The sequence below is a fragment of the Wasmannia auropunctata genome, unplaced genomic scaffold (assembly GCF_000956235.1).
Source record: "Wasmannia auropunctata unplaced genomic scaffold, wasmannia.A_1.0 LD336088.1, whole genome shotgun sequence".
NCBI classification, from domain to species: Eukaryota; Metazoa; Arthropoda; class Insecta; order Hymenoptera; family Formicidae; genus Wasmannia; species Wasmannia auropunctata.
Window position 1 is genome coordinate 1,541,961 of NW_012026802.1, and position 20,957 is coordinate 1,562,917.

Genomic DNA, 20,957 nt, shown 5'->3' on the forward strand with positions numbered 1-20,957 from the left:
CCCCCCCTAACGCGAAAGTAGCGAATTAGATTTACTGTAGAGACAAAAAATTGCAACGAGCAAAAATTACTCTACAAACATTAATGTTTTATACAAAAGTGTCAGCTATAATCTTGTTGTGAAGGAATTCCACAAATAAGAAAGCTCGAAAGTGCTTTTCTCGATTAAAGCGACTCGCATTGCAATTGAAGCCGCGTCTAACATAGTTGCTTTTATCTAAAAAAAAAAATGAACTAACTGATGTGCAAAATGCGTTGTAAAAATATTATCCGGTGATTGTTGCATATTTATTTTTGCAAAAAGCAACAAACGCGGTATAATTATTTCAGACAGTTGGCTGTTGTTACATACGAAAAAAATTCTTCAAATCGTTATTTACTTACCTTTTTATAACGTATTTTGCTGCCTTCTCTTTTCTTTGTAAAATGTCTCTTGTTGTCTGCAGCGTGCAATCCCGCAAACTCATCATCTGTAACATAAGAAATCGGATTATACAGTTTGCGTATATAAATTTAAGAAGCTATTACTGTGCAAACAGAGTTATTATACAAGCTGTGATATCTACATAAAAGGGAGAGAGAGAGAGAGAGAGAGAGAGAGAGAGACATCATCAAAGGGAAAAGAAAGATATCATTTCAAACATTTTTCAATATCGCGATAAAATATACATTTGTTTATTGTTATTATTATTGTTATTATTATTATAATAAGCGCTACGTATCTGAGAAGTTAATTACGTTCTATCTGATTCAAAGTTAAAGCCTGGCACGAAGGCAAAGCGGCAAAGGCGCGTAAATTCAGTGGTGCAGCAGTATGATTAAGCGGACGTATCGTAGTCCTTCGCGGGGGTAAATCATTGTCCGCAGATTGAACGGACTTGGTGTACAGGCGCACGGTGTATACGTCTATTTTTAAGGTGAGCCCACGGCAAAATGAGATCGATTATCGCGTCGGCAGGCATGCGAGGTAACTATTCGAGCCCTTCCTTTGGCATCGGGACCTTCGTCCCGATCGTGAAACGATAATTTCTAAATTAAGCCGCCGCGTCGCCGCCCGACTCACGGAGCGCGCCTTTCCGTTACGTTATTATCGTTATATTCTGCCCAAATATATCGATAAATAGTGATCTCAACGTTAAGTAACGATCTCAGATAAATTGCTGACTAGTCCGAAGCTAATGGTTTACATCTGCACCCCTCAAAATCATCTCTTCTAATCGCAGCTACCTCTTCTGTCTTGCTTTTTCAAATTCCCGCTTTTGACGTCTATGATCATATTTTAAATAATTTTTACTTTTGCCGCCAGCATGGCACTCGACGGAAATGTGTCGTGTTAATAATTCCTCGGCACTGCTGGCGATAGTTCTGGCTTGTTCCGATCGAGTTCTACGTGAGTAAAATTAGAACAAGCTAGAACTATCGCTTTTGAAACTCGTCACTCATTACTTTTCCGCTGAGTGTTGCGCGTGCTGACGACAAAAGTAAACATTGATTGAAAAATGTGTATATGGCAGAACAACTTTTGCAAATAATTAATTCCCGCAGAAATTCGTGCTGAAGTGGCTGCGAAAACATTAATCTTTTTAAAAAAAATCGAGATTTGCGCGATTAATTAGCGAATAAAGGAGATCATTTCTAGGCAAATCTCATTCGATTGTACTAAAGTAACAAAATGTGCTGCTTTACAGACACACACCGACATGTGTTTCAAATTTACAGAAAATTAATCGTTATTTTTATTATTAAATAGTATATAATAGATAAACTTACATACATTTTTTTCAATTAATATTTAAAATTATTTATGACTTATAAGATATATTACCAAAAAAATACAATTATTCGCGAAAATACGACACGATGAATAATGGAATGCTAATGAGAATATACACAACGTTCAGCGTGCATCTATAAAAATGCAACGACGCATCGTTAAAAAAAACGTTCGTACAGAGAAACGCTTTCTCGGTAAATGGATCGTGCCGGAATAGAAAGCTCGATCGAGAGGGTGACTACATATCAATCAGAGAGATAGAGATATGTTCCTCTTCTCGTTAAAGATAGAGGACAAAAGACGGAATGCGGAATTTACGTAATAATTGATTTTTCCTTTTAATATATATTACAAAGTTAATAAAAATTGCAAAATTTAATTAATTAAACAAAATTAACGGAACAAAATTTACTTAACGTTGATTCAATAGAAGTTTTATTCATCGCTAGTTTAGTAAAGTTTCGACAGACTCCAATATAGTTTAAATCAAAGAAGCAAAATAAATAATAAACTGATATTATTATCTTTTTTTATTTAGAAGTTTTCGTTAGATTTAACCGAAATTTTCCTCTTTTTATATATAAATAATCTCCTTTTTATATAAAAAAAAGGAAATTATTGTGATTTGCAATATCATTAATCTAGTGAGGTCCATGGTATCTACGGGAAAGAATAATCGAATCTGATTCGATAATAGCAACTGTTAAATTGCTTTGCACAGTCATGGTCCCTGGACGAGGCAATGATACACAAAAAGATTGTGACATTGTTTTGGTAGAAAGAAAAATGTATGTGCTTGAATTTTGCAGATCTCATTGTACTTAAGCAGCCTTAACGACATTTTAATGCTAAATCAATAGTTTGACATATCTTTTTATTAAAAAAAATTTAATTACGTAATTACAAGTTGTTCAATCTTGTTTAAGGCCTTGCTTATCGCAAGTTTTAATTTTTCATACATATTATATTCGCTTCGATCGTATGTGATGATTATGTGATTCGCCTCATCAGATCGAGCCTCGAGGAAGAGAAGTGGCCGGTGTTAAAGATCGCCGTTCTATAAACAAAATGTCATCTATTTTGGTCGACGTTATCCCATTTTGTCGATACCTCTTTAACCTTTAATGTTAATGTTTCCATGTTGTTTATGTAAATATTTAATACATTTTCTTGTATGTAACGCGCGAGCCTTACATATAGCCTTATAAGCCTTTCGTAAGTTAAAAATTATCAAAATTTAAAGTAACTTCAAAGTTCATTAATATTTAACCAAAATAAACATTATAAATTCTACCTTTTGAAACGACCGATCATTGTGCGCGATAACATTATTGCTTTTTCTTGATGAGAGCTCGATGACATGTTTCTCAGATTTAATCTTTCTGATACTGGCGCGGTAACGGTTGCTCCGAATATTTTCAAAGAACGCAAAAGTGATCATGCTGACGTTCAAAATATAAAGCGAATCAATAATTTTATTAGTTTTATTAAAATAATAAGCTCTATTTTTGGAACTGTGAAAGTAAGTGAAAAATTTATCGAGCAAAAGGATCGTTGTCAATAGAGAAAAAGAATGACGATAACTGTTTACAGATTATGTCTATACAAGAGTACATAATATGAGCTATTAAAACAGAATTAATCGCAGCGTTAGTTTCTCAATTACAAACTGTTAGTTTTTCTTTAAATGGATTGCGTGTAATATTAATATAAATTTCAACACGGGCGATGTGATGTTTTGATACGCACGAATTGTGAAGTAAAAATATTCTGTAAGCGTTAGTTAGGCTGCGGAGGAAAAAAATCTTGTCACGCACGACGCGGAAACCGAAGCTTCCTTGTACACGTTCCACGGATAAAATTTCCGCAAAATCGTGAACTACATCTTCGTCTTTCATCCCTCCTTTGCATATTTCGACGTATCGTTGCCTTAAGAGGGTTTTTCTTTGCACTCCACTTCCCTTCTCTCTCTCTCTCTCTCTCTCTCTCTCTCTCTCTCTGTCATCTTCTATTCTGCTAAAAACGTTAAATCCGAAAATAGACGGCGCGCGCGATCTATGTCGATAGCATCTTCTTTTATTACAGCCCGGAATATTGTAATCATGCACGACCCTGGCTTATACGATAGCAGATTTTATCGAAGTACTTTTGGAAAGAACCTTGATACGGTTTAAAGCGAAACCATGTGTGAGCATGCTCCAGACATCTGTAGTCCACTCACATGCGCGCATACATACACATGTGAATGTCAAACGTTGATGACCAACAATACAAGTCCAAAAGGTAAATTATTTATGTTCTCTGTATAGTTGATTATTAATCCCAAGAGAAGCTAGTACTACATATGCTCCGTATCAGCATATTCCATGTAGAACAATTATAAAGATAATAATTTAAATTTTATCTGCATATATATATTTCGAAATAATAGTACATTGTTTATTCAAATTGTGCTAATTGATCAGACCCTTCGCAATGTGTAAAATTATAAATGCATGTTGTTCGTGGCGTTATAATCGATTGTATCCTTTTCTCTTTTGCTTGCAATACATCTCTGAAGATTCGATCGATAATACATTTTTTACTGTCATGATCGAGCAATCCCGCCACGTGTGCCCATAAAGTTCAACGCATCACTATCGGCTGCGTTATTTTTCCCGCTTGACGGAAGGAAATCAGCTGAGTCACCATCGAGCCACTCGTGTCGAAAGAATGTTAAAAACTTTTTTTTACCCGCGTGCTTGCACAACCGATTCGTTCGTCATCGTCGACGAATGATTTATGCCTCGACGATGATGGTGTAAACGCGGTGGCGAGAAAACCCGTACTGCTTCGATAGTGTTTGAATCAAGTGGCAATGATATCCTATCTTATGCGACAGGAGTTCTCGATAAGCAAGACCCATTCCCATTAAATGTCGTGGAAGAAAAGTTAATTGTCGCATAGTCAAAAATATGGTATGTATTATATTTCTAACAATTTTCAAAGTAAGATGCAAAGAATCATAAAAGTTCAATATAAAATTTTCAATTTATTTTTTTTATAATTTGTAAAGCTTTTCTTTTATTAATATGAAAAAAAAATACGCTGCAATTTGTACACGCTTTCTATTTAAAATATTAACGAAGTATTAAAATAAAACGTCATAATTACACAGGCGATGTTAAATTAAAAGATAAAAGTTTTCGAGTGATTAAGGCAACGAATGCACGTTCGGTGTAAACGAGAAATCCACACAAATCCCAGATGCCCAGGTTTAACGTCAGATTTTCCAAGCGAATGTAGAACGGAAAGAAGTTAAGCGCAGATTACACGATAGATAAATCGACGTACCTTGCTGACGGAGTAAATTGTCCAAGCGGAGCAGGACTTCGTCTTTACTTTGGAGACTTCCGGGTAGATCCGTACACACGCCCGTCGCAACGATCCAATCCGCATACCACTGCTCGCCTTTCTTCATTGGCATGATATCCGCCAATTACGTGTGGAAACCTAAAGCAAATTTAATATTAGTCTGGACAAATTATACGGAACGAAAAGGCATATTCTACACTCGGTACTCGGTAAATAAATTAATTACACGAGAATTTGGCTTTTACTTTTCGTCCTCGGAGATGACAGACCGGAGGTTTTTCTTTCCGGGGATGAAAAGAATTATTATTTTATCTATGCTATAAACACACACACACACACATATATATACAAGCACACGTACACACGTACATGTGAAAACTGCTTTGTTATTATTGTTAAAGCAATCCAAATTTCAAATACATTGGCAGCTTAATTAAATTTAATCGATTTAAATACCTTGTAACATTCAATCGCAATAAAGTCAGAATTCCTCGAATTACGTGTAAAAGTAAGAGGAGGGATATTTATATTTATGCCACATGTTTAAAGCCAAATTTACGATTAGAATGATAAATGCGAATTTACGGTTCTCGTGAGATTAGATCGCCTTCCACCGCGTTGGAAACGGTATAAAAAATATCGGTTATATGCCGACCGTTTTATATAATAACTGAAATGAAAACCAACCGGTGTAAATATCGGGAGATATGTGTAACGATATTACTTTGGTAATATCGTTATTATTGTTACTATATATTGATTTATTACTTTTATATTTAACTAAACATCGATATTATCAAATCAATTGAAATTGCAGTGCATTCACGATGTATATTTTGTAGAAGAAATTACAAAAAATGGCGTGTGTGAATTCGATCTATAATTAATTGTAATATGTACAGTGTTATTACGTATTTCAATTTATCTCTCTTTGTTCTTTGTTCATAATTCCTTTTGTGAATTGTATATCAAGAGAGATATACACAAATTTGTTTTTATTTCACGGTACTGACGCTCGCGTTAATGACATAAAAATAATAAAATCGGTATAATATCAGGTTATAGGTACATATAATCGGAAAATCGTGTTATATGTCGGTATTATGAAAATTTTACGTTGTATACCGATATTTGACCTCCTTCCGCCAATACTGGTATAATTAAAGACTTTCGGCGTTGCGGTTTTAAAGGGGATAAAGCCGCTGACACGTAATCGCCAACGAAATTCCGTATTCGGTCCCGGTTCAGTCCGGCGAAACGCGACCTCTCGGCATTGGAACAAATGAAACGCAAAGTCCTCTTAGACCCTTAGTCCTAAATCTCCGAAATGTCAATACCGTCCTACGTCAACGGACGGCGGTTTCGTGGCGCGATAGATAGCGCGATACCGGCGTGAGGATCTATGATTTTGCGTGTAATTTCATATAGCCAACGTCTCGCGCTCTAGATTGTCGCGATTACTTTTTCTCGAATTACTTTTCACGTTTTCGGGATCAAGAAGCGCGGGGGGGGGAACACGCAAGAATTTCCCGCGAAACGCGCCGCGACCGCACGGTGAAACGTATCGAGTTACACAGCAGGTTTCTGGGATTTCGTGCCGCCTTATATCTTATCGCGTTTGAGGAGCGAAGTCGCGAAGATCAACGCCTCTCATTTTTTTTCTTTTTTTTTAAATTGAAACATTGGAATGTCCCGACCCGCTTTTTTTTTTACCCGAGACGACGCGGCTCAATTATCGTCCCCGCGCGCCCCGCCGGTTTCGTTGCAGCCGAGATTGTTCCTTCGCGGGGCGACGAAGCGATTAGGTGGGCTATCGGAGACTCGCCAAACGCTCCTGCACTTTTTAGATAAGCGCGGAAAGCCCCTCGCGACCGTCCCTGCACGACGACGCGCGCGGAAAGAACCCCCGTTTTGGAATGACTGGATATTCGCAACGCGCAGCACGAAGCGAGTACACCGTGTGTATATTAGCCGCAATGGCGTCCAGTGTTTTTTAATTTCAAATTCTCCAGCATTTATATGAATGAATAAATTAAATCCTTCTCGCAGACGCAATAGTCGCAATATTAAAAGTTACCTCATGCGTAATACACATCGCACAAAATTAATACATTTATCGATTTATTGACATATTAATATGCCGCAGAAATATCTCCTGCGACCGAATTTGCCATCGGCTTTCCGCGTGCTCTCTTTTCCGTTAATCCGTTAGGCGAAGAGAAACGGGTCATCACGCATGACGGTCCTCCATATTTTTTTTCCGCGCGTGATGAATTTCCGTTGTCCGAAACCTTCGTTATCGTGCATCGAACGTACGGCCGCGAATTTATAAAGCCGCGGCCATACGCGGTAAGAGGGAAGGGAATGTCACTTACGGATAGACGTAGGCGGTGTGCGTCGCGGTTGCGTCGCGGTCCCTTCGCTCGCAGGAGAATTTCCGCGAGACGTACTGCCGACCGCGCGATGCTGAATGCGCGAGAGGAACGAGTGCACTGACCAGTGGCCTCTACCTTGGCCACCGCCGCCGCCGGGTTGCCCGAGGGCACAAGGCCCCGATCGCGCGCGTCAGGGGTCCCTCCCCCCCCCCTATTTATTACATAATCGCGCTCGGCGGAGACGAGAGAGCCGTAAGATGTCCGGTATATAACCCAGAAAATGGGCCGCGCGCCGAAATTACGGGGTCTTACGCGCGAGACGACGAGGCGAAAGAAGGCAAAACAAACGCGAACGAGCGCGCGCGACAGCGTGAAGCGATCGGCGCAACGATCGAGGCCATCGAGGGCGCTCGAGTCTTTAACCCTGAAGTTGGCGAGGGAAATTCGGGGGGGAAATTCGAAATTATATCATAGACTATTATCGGTCTCTGTTTCTCGAGATCTAAGTCATAGAGGTACTTTCTGCACTTGCAACGAGATAGATGATTGGTAAAAAAAAAAAGGATAAGAAGCAAAATTTAACTATAAAGAATCTTATAATAAAATAGAGAGAATAACGTTTATAAATCCATCAAATGGATCAAATGAAGCTCTCAAAATGCTAAAATAACTAATTAATAACAAATCTGTACTGTCATAGAATACTAATACAACGAGGGAAAAATAATAGAATTCCCTCAATATAGCGAATAATCTGCATCTCATTTTTTTTACGCAGCTTCCTGAAAGTTTACAAAAGCTTCATTCAAAACAAAATTAAAAATAATTGTGACAAATAAAATGAAAAGAAATATAAATTGCCACTTCTCGCTCTCTAATTAAATTTCTCAAAACGCATTTCTATTCAATTAAAGCGTTGTTAATCGATAACATGTTTTATATTTTAAAACGTAATAATTATGTTTCATCGTCATATGTATTTTACCACATCGTACGTGATCGTCTTATAGTTTATCGTGTATTATCATTATTATAATAAATATTATCACTATTACACAAAAGAGTATTATTGAAATAAGACTTGGATCCACAACGAAACACTATGCAGATTTAATTAAAGGAAAAACAGCACTTTATATATGCATGTTAATGACAGTTAATTTCTATGTAAATTTAATTTATAAAATAGAGGGGAAAAGAGAGAGAGGAGTAAATTTTTGTGTAAATTTATCATCGATAAAGCAGAACTCCGGCAGATTTCCGTTTAATCGTTGACTGGTATCGTATAACAACGTATTGTCGAACTATTTCACATTGTAAGATGGCAACACATCGCAAAGCTGCGATATATTGTTATATAAGTCGTCGTAGCAATGATAAATAAATTCCACGTACACGTTTACTCTCCCATTTCCACTGCCTTCGTTCAACGAGCGGTATAACGTATAAGTGCATACACGATAATGCTCGATTAAAATCCGTTCACTTTGGCGATAACAGCTCAATCCCGGTTTCATTGCTGTCGTGAGACGTGGTCATCGCAATAAAATCCCGTTATCAGTGAGATATCTGCGAACCAATAAAACACGTACGAAAATGCTTATTCTCGAAAATAGTGAAAATATATCAAATAAACATAGTGTAACTCTTATCATTGCGACTCGCTTGTGATCTATCTTAAATAGATAAATTAAAATATGTGTCTGTGTGTGCAAATATATGTGACTGATATATAATTATGATGTATAATGTATAAATTATTTCCCAGTATTGGAATTTTTATATTTTTCATTTCTCTTTCCTTTCAGAGACAATGTATATGTAAATATAGAAAAAATTGTCACCGGCAGATAATAATTGCTCCTGAAGTGTTATGATTGCATCTATCGTTTTTATAAATGTAACATCTGTCATGTGATATTTTTAGCAAGACCTTATAATAAATAAAAATGATAGAATAAAATATTAATATAATATTCTGTGTTAGAATTTACATATAAAATAACATCTTTTTTAAATATTTTATTCAATCATAACTTTCATTTTATTTTATATCATATGATTACAAACTATAATATTGAATATTTATTTCACAATTTTGTCTATATTTTATATATCATATATCACGATTACTTTGCGCAAGTAATGTCTAGAAAAAGTATACAGATATCCATCTTTTGAAAAGAACTTCTTTTAAATCTTAAAAGACTTAGGGAAAAATTTCGATATCTTTAGCATCGAAAGCTGAAACCCTTAGAAATCATATCAATTTCAATCTTTCTTTACAACATTATTCATCGTAATATTTTCAGAAATATGTTTCCGCCTACCTACGTCGAGGGTTTTCACGACCCCGAAGCGGTGAAAGCCATGGAATACAAAGAGCTCGGGAAAACGGGGATGCTCGTAAGCAAATTATCTTTTGGCTGCGGCCCGCTCGGCTGTCATTACGGGTAAAATTGTTTACCGTTCGTGTGAGTGTTAAACGTTTAACGGACCGATTTAATAACTTTTACATAAATTACGTTGCTGCTGCAGCACGTATAACGAGGTGGACGCTATCGAAGCTATACGTCAAGCAATAAAACAGGGTGTCAATTATATCGATACGGCACCGTGGTATGGCCAAGGCCGATCCGAGACGATAGTCGGCAAGGTGTGCGAAAATTTATTAAAAAGATTACAAAAATTTTTTTTTTTTCGTACACCAACGCCGTGCAATCGATGTTTTATCTCGCGTGTTTATTATAGGCGTTAAAGGGGATTCCGCGCCAGGCTTATTACATCGCGACGAAAGTTGGCAGATACGAGTTAGATTACGACAATATGTTCGATTTCACCGTCGAGAAAACTCGAAAGAGCTTTAAGAAGAGTTTGGAATTGTTGGGACTGGATTACGTTGATGTTATTCAGGTAAAATATTGCCACTTCACATCTGCAGTGTCAAAATTGAAATCTGACGAAAAAATTAAATGTTCGAGATTTCACGTAGGTTCACGATATCGAATTTGCGCCCTCGTTGGACGTGATAATCACACAAACCTTGCCGGAGCTGTCGAGACACGTGGCCGAGGGCAAGGCCAGGCACATAGGTCTAACCGCGTATCCGGTGTCCGTATTAAAGAAATGCATCGAAAGGAGCAACATAAATGTAGCATGCGTGTTGAGCTACACGAGACTCACTCTCATCGACGACACTCTGCTGGAGTACGTTCCATTCTTCAAGGTGCGTTATATAATTTCTCGTTCGTGCCGCATATCGCCAAGTTTGACGGCAATTATATTATAAATGTCAACTTGCAGGAGCACAAGATCGGTCTAATTAACGCCGCCGCGCCGAGTATGGGTCTTCTAACGAGCAACGGTCCACCGAGCTGGCACCCGGCCTCCGACGAGACGAAGGAACAATGCGCGAATGCCGCACGATACTGCAAGGTTCGTTAACAATTAGACAGACGTCAATTAAAAAAAGGCGCATTGTTGTTGCAACTATTGCATGTACATAACATTCGACAGTCAAGATATCCGTATTTACCTGCACGTGATGCCTGCCGTTGAAAAAAATGTTATTAAAAAGAAATATACACGCGCAGGAACGCGACGTGGAACTCGGCAAACTGGCGGTATGGCATTCCATGCGGTGCGCAGACGTGGACACAAATTTGGTTGGAATACAAAGCACGAAGCAGTTGCAGATGAATCTGGATGTAGCGCGAAACGGCATTACGGAGAAAGAGAAGGCACTGTTGCGAGAGATTCAAGAGAAGTGAGTCTCATTAAAAATTTTTCTACGCAACGTATATTGCAACTTTTTTTCAGCTCATTCTTTCAAACTGGGATGGAATTGTTTATTTCAGGTTTCTGTCGGTGGTGAAGAACCAACACTGGGAAGGTGAAGAGGTCCGCACATACCGGGAAGCTACTAAAAAGAAGATATGAGAAAAATATATTTTTATTTCTTTATATCATTATTATATCCGTTTTATATGTCACTTATAGAATTCTATAATGTGTATAACAATATCTGGAATACCTAACAAACATTTCGTAAAAAATAACACCCTTTCTATCATTGTTAGTCAATATAAAATTTGGACAATACTAAGCGTATCAGTTAGATCACTATTTGGTTCGAGCACTTTGATTAACGAGGTGAACACACGGTGTCAGTTCATCAGTCTCATTAGTTTCTTTTTTTCAGGAGATTCGTTTGTCTCAATTAAGATACTACTTAAAAAGTATATACCGTTAAAATTGGTAACTCAGAAACTCTTTCTCGAAGTCCATCCTAGGCGAGTAATCGTCCTCCGTAGGTTTGATCCGGTACGTTAATTCGTACATCAGTACCGTTATATACGATCCCAGGATGGACTTGTGGTACATTTGCTTAAGCTCAAATCCCTTCTTAAGGCACAGTTCTCTACCCCCTTCGGTGTATTCGGAAGACACTACATTAGCGCAGCTGTACCCGGCGTCGATCGCAAATTGTACAGCGACGTTGAGCAGGTACGAGGCTACGCCCTTCCTCTGGTATTGCTCGTGCACGCACAGCCTCTTTATCCACGCGCTTCTGTCTAACCTGTGACTCTTGCACAAACCGACAGTCCCCACTATTTTCTTGGCCTGCATGGAAATGCTTACGTTGGCCTGGCGAAACTGCTCCTCCGTCATTATGGTGTAACGAACCTCCTTGGGATGCCGCGTCATCAGGTGAGGCTCGAACGCCTCGGCGACCCAGAAGCAGGAGAAGGCGTTCGACATGTAAAGCCTGTGCGAGCGAAAACGTTGAAACGCCAAATGTTAGGTTAGGTTTCGAATCGCGTCACGAATCGCGACACCTGTTTATTATATATAAATCGAAACGTTCACGAATACTTTACCTCGGAATGTTGTTCACCTCCGCGTTGATCTCCGTCAGTTTCGTGGCGAAGCTGACGTACGTGCCGGCGTACATGAGCACCACGACCACGGGCACGATCGAGAGGCAGACGGTCAGCGGCATCCCGAAAAAGATGAACATGATAGCGGACAGCAGGATTATCAGCTGGAAGGTTATCTCCTTGAACAGCATCCCGCAGAACGTGGCACCCAGGGAGGACATCACGCTGTCCCTGATCAATTCCTTGCAGCCGGTTTCGTCGCCCGGCTTGAAGGCCCGCACGATCACGACGTGGCTCATTCTCTCTCTCTCTCTCTCTCGTGGGACACACCTTGGGACTCACGCTACTGCAACACGCCGAACACGCGTCCGCTTCTCCGGTTACGCTTGACCATCTTTATTCATCCCGCGAGTAGCGTCTATTTATATTGTTTACTGCCGCCGCTATTTTGAGGTTAGAGCACGCACCTTTCCCGCACCTTCCCGAAGGCACTCGACGCGAGTCGAACTTATATTTGCGAGAAAATGATGCCAGTGCCATCTGTGAGCGACGATCCGAATTATAATCATCTTGCCGTGAGGTCGGTAATTGGTTACCGCGGCGAATAAAATTTTTATTATTATTCTTCTCGTCTCGTCGGCTTACGTTTAACATTTTTGTTCCGATTAGTATTTTAAATCGTGAGATTTCATCTGCACAACTGCGAACTCTGATGGCACTTCGTCGACCGGGCGATTTATTTCTTTCGCGTGATTCCAGGCGATCGCGCATCGACGTGAAGTTGTCCGCGCGTACTTCGAATTTCTCACCGGTCAGTGCATGCATGGTGCATATCCGGCTACTCCGGCTCCGGCTGCTCCGGCATCGTGTGTACAATTGACGAACGATCGTCATATTTTTTCGCGTTATTTACTTGCTCAAGGCAGATCGCGCGTGCTGCAAGTATCGGGAGTGCCGTGTAATGCGCCGGGTGACTGTCGATCGCGATAATGGATCGTGTTTTTCCAATCGACGAGAGTTTGGCCGCGAGCGACTGTCCAGGACGACGACACGGCGGCGAAAAGACGACGGCATTGATGGCATCGGCAGCGGCAGCTCGGTGAGTAAAATTATTTGTCGCATCTGCATGTCGCTTTAATTGGTCGCTTATTAATTCTGCCCGCGGCTTAATTAATCACGCGAACGGTGTGAAACCGTGATTCGACATCCAGCTCCGGATATGTTTGCGGCAAGTAAGCCGCGGAAAGTAGGTTAAGTACGGTTAATCCGTACGAGGGAGAGGTGTAAAACAAATGAAAACTTGGAATTTCTTTGAAAGTGGCCACTTTTACAGCTGCAGACTATTTTTATTTTAAATATAAAACTGTCGTGGCGGAGGTATATTTTACGCCGTGCAGCGTTCATTTTTCAATTCTACATGCATCTCGTTCGAATTGAGTATGGTGTTTATTCCGCAATATTCCCACCTGGTCAATAAAAAGACAAATCTAGTTAGCATTATTGCATGTACAGTTTATCTTATCAGTTTGCTGCATAAAGGCTCGCTTTGGACGATCTATAATTCGCATCAGATTTCAGTATACAATTTCTAGTTATTTATTTCATATGCCGTATATTTTGACATACTTATGTATTTATATTTATATTTTTATATTTTATATATTTTATATTGTATATGTGTATGCATAAATAAATATATTGAACATATATATTTAACAATTAAATTTACATATAAAACATTTTATACATTCAATATAATTAAATATATTAATATGTTAAATGAATAAATAAATATACATTAACATAAAATGAGGAAATTATATATATATTTTATATAATTTCGTTCTTGTTTTATATAATGTCTTTGTTTTACTATACTATACTTTGTTCTAGTATCAAACATGGTGTATCAAATTGTAAATAGATTTCCTGAATTCTGATGTAAATTATAAGTTGTCTGTAATTGGCTTAAGTATGTAAATAATTTAATTAATTTTTATTAATTTAATTAATAATTTAAATAATTAAATGTGACATACGAAAATTAATCCTCCATATGAATAAATCTGAGCTAGAGTTTAGAGAAAGATAGAGTTTTTATCGAAATTAATGTATGCCGCGTATTTACCTATGGCCCTTACGATCTTCCAGGGCCAGTTTATTAAAAAGTATTATATCCGTGTCAGGCTCTTGTGCAGCATCCTCCTCTGTCTTGTTAGCGATGTGCTGATATGAGATGACACCGGTGATCGATCCAGTATCTCCCGTTAACGCGTCAAAATCCACCGCCGCGATGTTATAAAACGTCATTCGTTCATTTGTCCGTTTAGGCAAACTTAAATAACATTTAGAACCACTAACTACTTTGTTACGTGAAAATTAACACAACATCGAGACTCGAAGATTTATTATCAAATTTAATATCTAATATTTATGCCGCAAATGTTATGCAGCTGGTGCATTGTTATAAAAAAATATAATTAAATCAGCACTTTTTGAAAAAAAATTGTAGAATCTAACAGTAATGCGATAAAATGAAAAAAAACCTTTAAAATTCATGCGACATTTATAATCGATGGAGATTAGTAGCGTAAGATAAAATTATTTTAATTATTTTTAATATAAATGATTTTCACTTACGTGCATTGAATTTGGAAGAGCGTTGTGGAATTAGCGAGAAAGATTTTGAAAAACAATGTACCAGATGTTTTTAGCATATCTTCGGACGTTATCACTGATGCTCTAACTGGTTCACCTAAAATTTACGAGATTCTCAAAGTCCCATAATAAATAAGTCATTCATAAATAAGTCATAATTTTGCATAATTAATTAACTATGAAATATAATTTTGTGCAAATTTATATAATAAATTATCCGTCCAATAATATGTTTATATAACAAATTATTATTAAAGTCAATGATCTGCTTCGATAGACATTTATTTCAATGAAAAGGCAATTATCCTTGTATATTCTGATACCACAAAACGGTGTTTCGGCTTTAGTCGCCAAATAATAGATTCCCAATGCTCCACGATTAGCCGCGTAACCCATCTCTTGATTCCAATTCGTTGATTCCATAGGGAAGCACATTCCTTTCGCGTAAGATATCGCTCCTTGAGAGCAAGGCCATGCGATAAACTTGCATTTCTCACTTTGCGAGCGGATGCTCTCTACATAGAGCTGAAAAGCTCTTAAATGGCTACATGCTATATTCTTGTCCAACACATCCTCTAAAATAAGTAATCAGAAAGGAAATAAATGACTTACGACTTTATAAAAGCATACGTCCTTTAATGAAAAGCGAATTAAGTATTTTATGATATATATTACAAAATACATAAATCTGAAACTTTTTTGTTTGAGCCTTATTAATTAATATTAATTAATATAATTCGCTAGTAATTCATATTGAAAGATTTAAGAATTATATGAGAATAAAATATTCTCGTATAAAAATTTGAGCACGATATAAGTATTTTGCTTTGGCAGTAATTTTAATTGAAGATAAATTCTGATTAAATCGGAATAGAAATAATTAAATTGAAGAACTTAGTGCGTAATCGTGTTCAGATCACTCTTAATTTACCTTTCAAGTGACTGACCACCACTGAATTTTTAATATCGGTACAGCCGGGTTGCTCTCGGCCGCCGTTGGGAAAAAAATCGATGTGCCCGATCGGCTTAAGTAGGCCAAAGCCGTCCATAAAATCCTGAGAGCCATCCGTGTGAATGACATCGACGAGGCGGGCGTCGGTGGCGTCCAATTTTCTTGACTTCTCCCTGAACAGATGATGCCTGAAGAACGGTGACGCCGGATCGAGACCTGTTATGCGACCTACAAGCAGACTTTTTCTTTTTAATACTTCCGAGGCGCAGCCGGCCACGTGTGCGCCAAGACTGAAGCCGACCACGTGAATGTCGGCGGGATCGACACCCAAATTGACGGCGTCTAAAAGCACCAAGGCCAATTGCCGGCCGACCAGTTCGCTATTTGCCACTGCAGCCCCGTATGTAGTGCCCGCCCCCTTCGTCCAGTCCAAGATGATGACGTTCGCGTCTTCCTGTACGTTAAATAGAATTTCAATTGCACTCGACAAGTCCCCAATAGTGTCTTTATAATCGAAAAGAGAGAGGATATTTAGCTAAATTATTAAAATTGAAAGATAATCGAAAATTACTATATCGAGAAGAGAGTTTATGCAAAGTATTGCGCCGACGTCATTTCCACTGCCCTTGAAACCGTGTATCAACACCTTGAGAGGCTTGCTGACATTGAATTGGGAATGTGTGATGGATTTTAAATTGTCCCCGTATTGCAACGGTTCCGGTTTTTGCCGGTCCGCACGTGTGTAGAGGAAGAACCTGGTTTGAATTACGCTAGGATGCTCGGGCGGTCGTTTTATCGATAAATGCGGCGGCGGATCCGCAAAGCAACCGAGTAAATCTGAAATATTTTACTTTTCGATGTATCGGAATAAATATTCGTTTGTCTTAAGATATGTTAAAACTAAACAAAAAAAAATCAACTGTCCGTTAATTATATTTCATTTGGTTTGAAATTTTCTTTTCTTATTATTTGAACATTCGTATTGAGAGAAAGTAGCTAGTTAAAAATTATTTTAAAATACTTATAAGTACTTATTTGGAAAGAAAACGAATTGCGACATAAAAGTCAAATTTATATTCAATTTATATTTATATGTTGACGCAAAATCTAAAATTTTATTCGGGATAAAAGTAAATCTATGTTACCTTACCGTAACAAACTTTGGCTTTTTCCTCGCGAGAGATGGCAATCCGTCTTAGCACCGCACGATTTCGCGCCGCGAGAAGTTTGACTGCAAAAAGGTACGGTATTATCTTGGCGGAAAAAAAAGAAGAATTCCATAAGAATGATCTTGTATAATATGCATCCGCGCGTTGTTGAACAACATTCCATTTGCCTGATCGCCCCACTTACACTTCACTTTCACCCGGGGCACCGCAAATTATCAATCGTGCAGCATCGCTTCAGTAACGATTTGTGCGCCGATGTATGCTACAGCCTGCGCCCGTATAATTGAATTTTCACTCTATCACAATATTGCGATGTTGCATCATGCAACCCCATCATAATAGTCGCGCTATGAAAGTGTGCCGTATGTAAATGCGACCTTAAGGTGCAAGATACGCCGGTATCTCTCACGTGCGAGTTATTGCAAATATTGTGTGCATATAGTGAGCATGTATTATATATGTGGTATTCAATTTGTGTGATTTTTTTTCGTATCTTTGAGCGGAACTCGCGATGAAAAATTTAGATATTCTAGCGACTCTCTCTTTCTCCCTCATATTTGCGTTGCGGACTACAACAATTACGTAACAAATATCGACAAATTATGCTGAATCGTTAAACTACGTTAAAGTCAACGAACCATCATAAACGCGATTAGCGTGAACACCCGTATAATTGCATGTATTTGTATTTAAATAAACTTCACATACGATAACACTATATATTTCATCGACGGAATCATGTTTTTAGAAAAATATAAAAAAGATGAAAAATAATACTCGATGTGTATAAAATCATGCGATTTACATTAATTTTAATACGTAAACGACGAAAAATGTTGACATCTCTTTTATTAGCGCAATATCTGATTTTCACTCCGCGAACTTGATTGTCTGTCACGTCGCTTCTATCCATCCTGATGTAACACGTGCAGCATCACGTTCGTTAGCGCACTCACCAGGCTGCAACTTTCCGGCAGTTGACGTGACAACAGCAATTATCAGCAGAGCAAGTAGAACGCGATGAGCGTTGACTGGCTGCATCTTGCCACTGAATCGTTGAAACTTCGCGTCCTTCGTTGAGATCGTTGCATCCCGCTTCTCCACCTTCTCCCTTCCTGCCGCTTCTTCTTGTTCCTCTTCTTCTCACGCCGAAATACTTCGCGTTTCTGTCGCGATCGACACGGCGCGCTTTTTGTTTGCCTACCGTCAGGCTTACTCAGGGACTCTACCCAACCGTAGAAAGCGCGCCTTCTACGAGCAGCCTTCTTTTTGCGCAACCACCTTTCCGCTTGCCAGCGCCTGACGACTGCTCTAACATTTGTCTAAGTTCGCTTCGGATTCGCAATCGAAAGAAATTCATCGTTCCATGTCGTACATTTTTGTTCCTCTTTTGTTTCACTTACGTTATGTGTTTTCCTGCTTTTCCTATTTTTACATTTTTTAAAGAGATTCCAATATATAATAGAAAATTGAAGAAATGATAATTTGAATCATAATGACTTAAATGTGGAGAATCCTTTTTTCTTCATCCAAAAATTAATTTCCTGTGTGATCTGTTGAACCAAAACAAAAAAAATACACCGAATTTAGACATATATATTCTCGATTGATAATCGCGCGCATCGGTTAAAGTTCAGCGACATTGGCGCACGAGTATACGCTTTCGCTGAATAACTGCAACTGCCTTGACATGATGTAACTGTGTCATACCATCCTCCAGTACAGACAGAAAACTGCGTGCGCGCAGTTTGAACATGCGTCGATGCGTCGCTTTCACTCAAATAAATTATATGCGACGCGTGTCGTCTCGCACGAAACTTGACATCGGACGAAATAGAAAATAGAACGATTTGTCCCGTCTGCGGACAAGTGGTTAAACAGGTTGGAGTAAGCGTGCTTCAATCTCCGTCTCCTTTCTACGCGACTGTCTTGTATAATCAAACGTATCAATTATCTTCGATGATTAATGTAGCGCAACCAATTACGAAACGGAATAATTTTATAATGCAGGCATGCGTTTTTAAAGCAGCGATCTATTTTTTATGGATCGGTACGGTCAATTTTCTTCGATTTAATTCACTTGCAGACCGACCGAGTGAGTTTCGCGAACGTGCAAGAGTCCTCAAATTACATAAACCGAAAGCAAGTTAATTATAAGTTATAAACATCTCGGTTACGCTTTGCTCACCAACGATTTTCCGCATTTACATCATTCGGCAGCTCTACGAGTAAAAGTTGACTCTTACCTCTTTCAAAACAATTAACTCGCGTGATTGATAGGAAAAACAGCTACTTATTTAAAACGATTTAATGTCAAATACTTTCACTTCTTTTAAATAATACGCGTGTAAAAAGAATTATTAAATTGGCAAAATAAAAAACTATTATTTTTTTAAATTATTAATTTTGTTTTAATTTCTCGCAATATAAGATAAACTTGAGTTTAACTTTGTGAACATCGATCGAATTTTACTTACCTTAAATTCTTAAAATGAATAAATTTTTCTGCATATGCTTCCAGGTATAGATTTTGTGTGGAAACTGACTATGAAGGAGGGCACAGACAAGTACTAGATTACTTATAACATATTTATTTGTAATGTTTTATTTAATATACTCCTTACCGTAGACATATATTTATATCGTATGGCAGCATATTATTATGATATTGTATAATATAGGTGAGGTGACTGACAGAACGATTCATTATTTTTCTCTTATTACTCTCCGCGGCCGAAGAACGACACACGCTTATTCATTGCTCCCTCCCTCACACATTCGAGTTCACATACATTCATACACGCACATTCAAACATTCGTACTCATCTACGTGTACAATCGCTCCCCTATAATTATTTCATTTATTCTGCTACAGTCTCTCTCGCATTTTCGCGAATCGACAAAGCCGCCCGAACTTTTCCTCATCTCTCGTCAACTTGCCGTCGCAGCCTCTCGACCGGCAATCTCGCGTTCGGCGTTCCGCACTTCGTCGATTCGTATCTGGCGATTAACTCGCGTTCGAACTAATTAGTTGCGCCGCGCGCGTCACACGCGCATCGACCGCACGCGCGAACCTCTGCTAATTGCGACCATCGCGCGGATCGCGCGATAATCATGATAATTATTATGATATATAGTCTCGCGTTTTATATTACTCGCTCGTAACATTATCTCATACTTATCTCGCCTAGTTAAAATATCAATATACATTATAATATACTCTAGTAACGATAATGCAACACGTCGTTAATTTATTATACTTTGCAACTTAGAAAAATAGTCCTGGCTAACCGCGGCCGCGTCGCGTGCGCTCTCTCGCGCGATCGATCCTTCAAAAGCGCTCGATATTGTTTACATGCCTGTGTACATTCGACATATATACTACATATACATTTATCTATATATATCTATATATTTTTCATCTTTCTAATCACCGGGGGGGGGGGGGGGCTCTCTTTCGCGGTCGCCCGGACCCACCTATGAGAAATATTCCGAAGGATTCTCTAATTGACTAAATCCGTCGATCGAAATCGATCACGCTCGTTTCCGGGATGTGGAGGAAAATTCTCCCCCAAAGTGGTTATCTATGAATTCTATCGATCCCTCGATTTATTTCGCATAAACGATCGGCGATCCACTCTTTTTTTCCTTTCGAACAAACGCGCAGCTTCAGTGTAAAATCATTGTCTCTTTCACTATTTCACGTATTGTGTCATTCGTAAAATATAATTAATGTCGTACACGCGCAACAAATTAAGAGCGATATTTATACATTTAAGACGGGATTTTTATGTTT

General features: G+C 38.5%; 3 protein-coding genes and 1 long non-coding RNA gene across 9 annotated transcripts in view; 1 reads left to right on the plus strand and 3 right to left on the minus strand.

Annotated features, from left to right (window-relative positions):
- Window positions 1-11,560, plus strand: part of LOC105448215 (L-galactose dehydrogenase-like) — a 34,535-nt gene extending 22,975 nt beyond the window's left edge. The window contains exons 1-8 of one of the 4 annotated variants that reach the window (XM_011686672.1): window positions 4,004-4,056; window positions 9,815-9,955; window positions 10,041-10,158; window positions 10,254-10,415; window positions 10,495-10,728; window positions 10,806-10,937; window positions 11,096-11,268; window positions 11,360-11,560. In XM_011686672.1, coding sequence (XP_011684974.1) covers window positions 4,019-4,056; window positions 9,815-9,955; window positions 10,041-10,158; window positions 10,254-10,415; window positions 10,495-10,728; window positions 10,806-10,937; window positions 11,096-11,268; window positions 11,360-11,441 — 1,080 coding nt within the window. In that variant the 5' untranslated portion in view covers window positions 4,004-4,018 and the 3' untranslated portion in view covers window positions 11,442-11,560. The other 3 variants (XM_011686674.1, XM_011686673.1, XM_011686675.1) reach the window with 3 other exon arrangements.
- On the minus strand, window positions 8,729-10,770 carry LOC105448217. Its single transcript, XR_974205.1, has 2 exons — window positions 10,686-10,770; window positions 8,729-9,071 (listed from the first exon to the last, which is right to left on the minus strand). It is a non-coding gene; the product is annotated as an uncharacterized LOC105448217 (long non-coding RNA).
- LOC105448214 (probable N-acetyltransferase CML3) lies at window positions 10,901-12,892 on the minus strand. 3 transcript variants are annotated; one of them, XM_011686671.1, is made up of 3 exons: window positions 12,383-12,892; window positions 11,749-12,270; window positions 10,901-10,930 (listed from the first exon to the last, which is right to left on the minus strand). In XM_011686671.1, the coding sequence occupies exons 1-2, from the start codon at window positions 12,679-12,681 to the stop codon at window positions 11,751-11,753; spliced, it is 819 nt and encodes a 272-aa protein (XP_011684973.1). In that variant the 5' UTR covers window positions 12,682-12,892; the 3' UTR covers window positions 10,901-10,930; window positions 11,749-11,750. The 3 variants fall into 3 exon arrangements, with proteins under 3 accessions (XP_011684973.1, XP_011684972.1, XP_011684971.1); XM_011686670.1 differs by lacking the exon at window positions 10,901-10,930 and adding an exon at window positions 11,339-11,424; XM_011686669.1 differs by lacking the exon at window positions 10,901-10,930 and having other exon boundaries at window positions 11,437-12,270; window positions 12,383-12,891.
- A 796-nt stretch (window positions 12,893-13,688) lies between these two features.
- LOC105448221 (pancreatic lipase-related protein 2-like) lies at window positions 13,689-18,809 on the minus strand. The gene is made up of 8 exons (XM_011686680.1): window positions 18,118-18,809; window positions 17,143-17,223; window positions 16,564-16,829; window positions 15,972-16,446; window positions 15,364-15,615; window positions 15,023-15,137; window positions 14,511-14,717; window positions 13,689-13,848 (listed from the first exon to the last, which is right to left on the minus strand). Exons 1-8 carry the CDS (start codon window positions 18,200-18,202, stop codon window positions 13,767-13,769), a joined length of 1,563 nt encoding a protein of 520 aa, XP_011684982.1. The 5' UTR covers window positions 18,203-18,809; the 3' UTR covers window positions 13,689-13,766.
- Window positions 18,810-20,957: the final 2,148 nt, after the last annotated feature.

Excerpts from the sequence above, each read along its gene's own strand:
- LOC105448214 (XM_011686671.1), bottom strand. The coding sequence starts at position 12,681 with ATGAGCCACGTCGTGATCGTGCGGGCCTTCAAGCCGGGCGACGAAACC. Across the intron at positions 12,271-12,382 it reads GAGGTGAACAACATTCCGAG|GCTTTACATGTCGAACGCCT; the intron begins GTAAAGTATTCG and ends TCGCTCGCACAG.
- LOC105448221 (XM_011686680.1), bottom strand. The coding sequence starts at position 18,202 with ATGCAGCCAGTCAACGCTCATCGCGTTCTACTTGCTCTGCTGATAATT. Across the intron at positions 16,830-17,142 it reads AAAAGCCAAAGTTTGTTACG|ATTTACTCGGTTGCTTTGCG; the intron begins GTAAGGTAACAT and ends AAAATATTTCAG. Across the intron at positions 15,138-15,363 it reads AGCCGAAACACCGTTTTGTG|GTGAACCAGTTAGAGCATCA; the intron begins GTATCAGAATAT and ends CGTAAATTTTAG.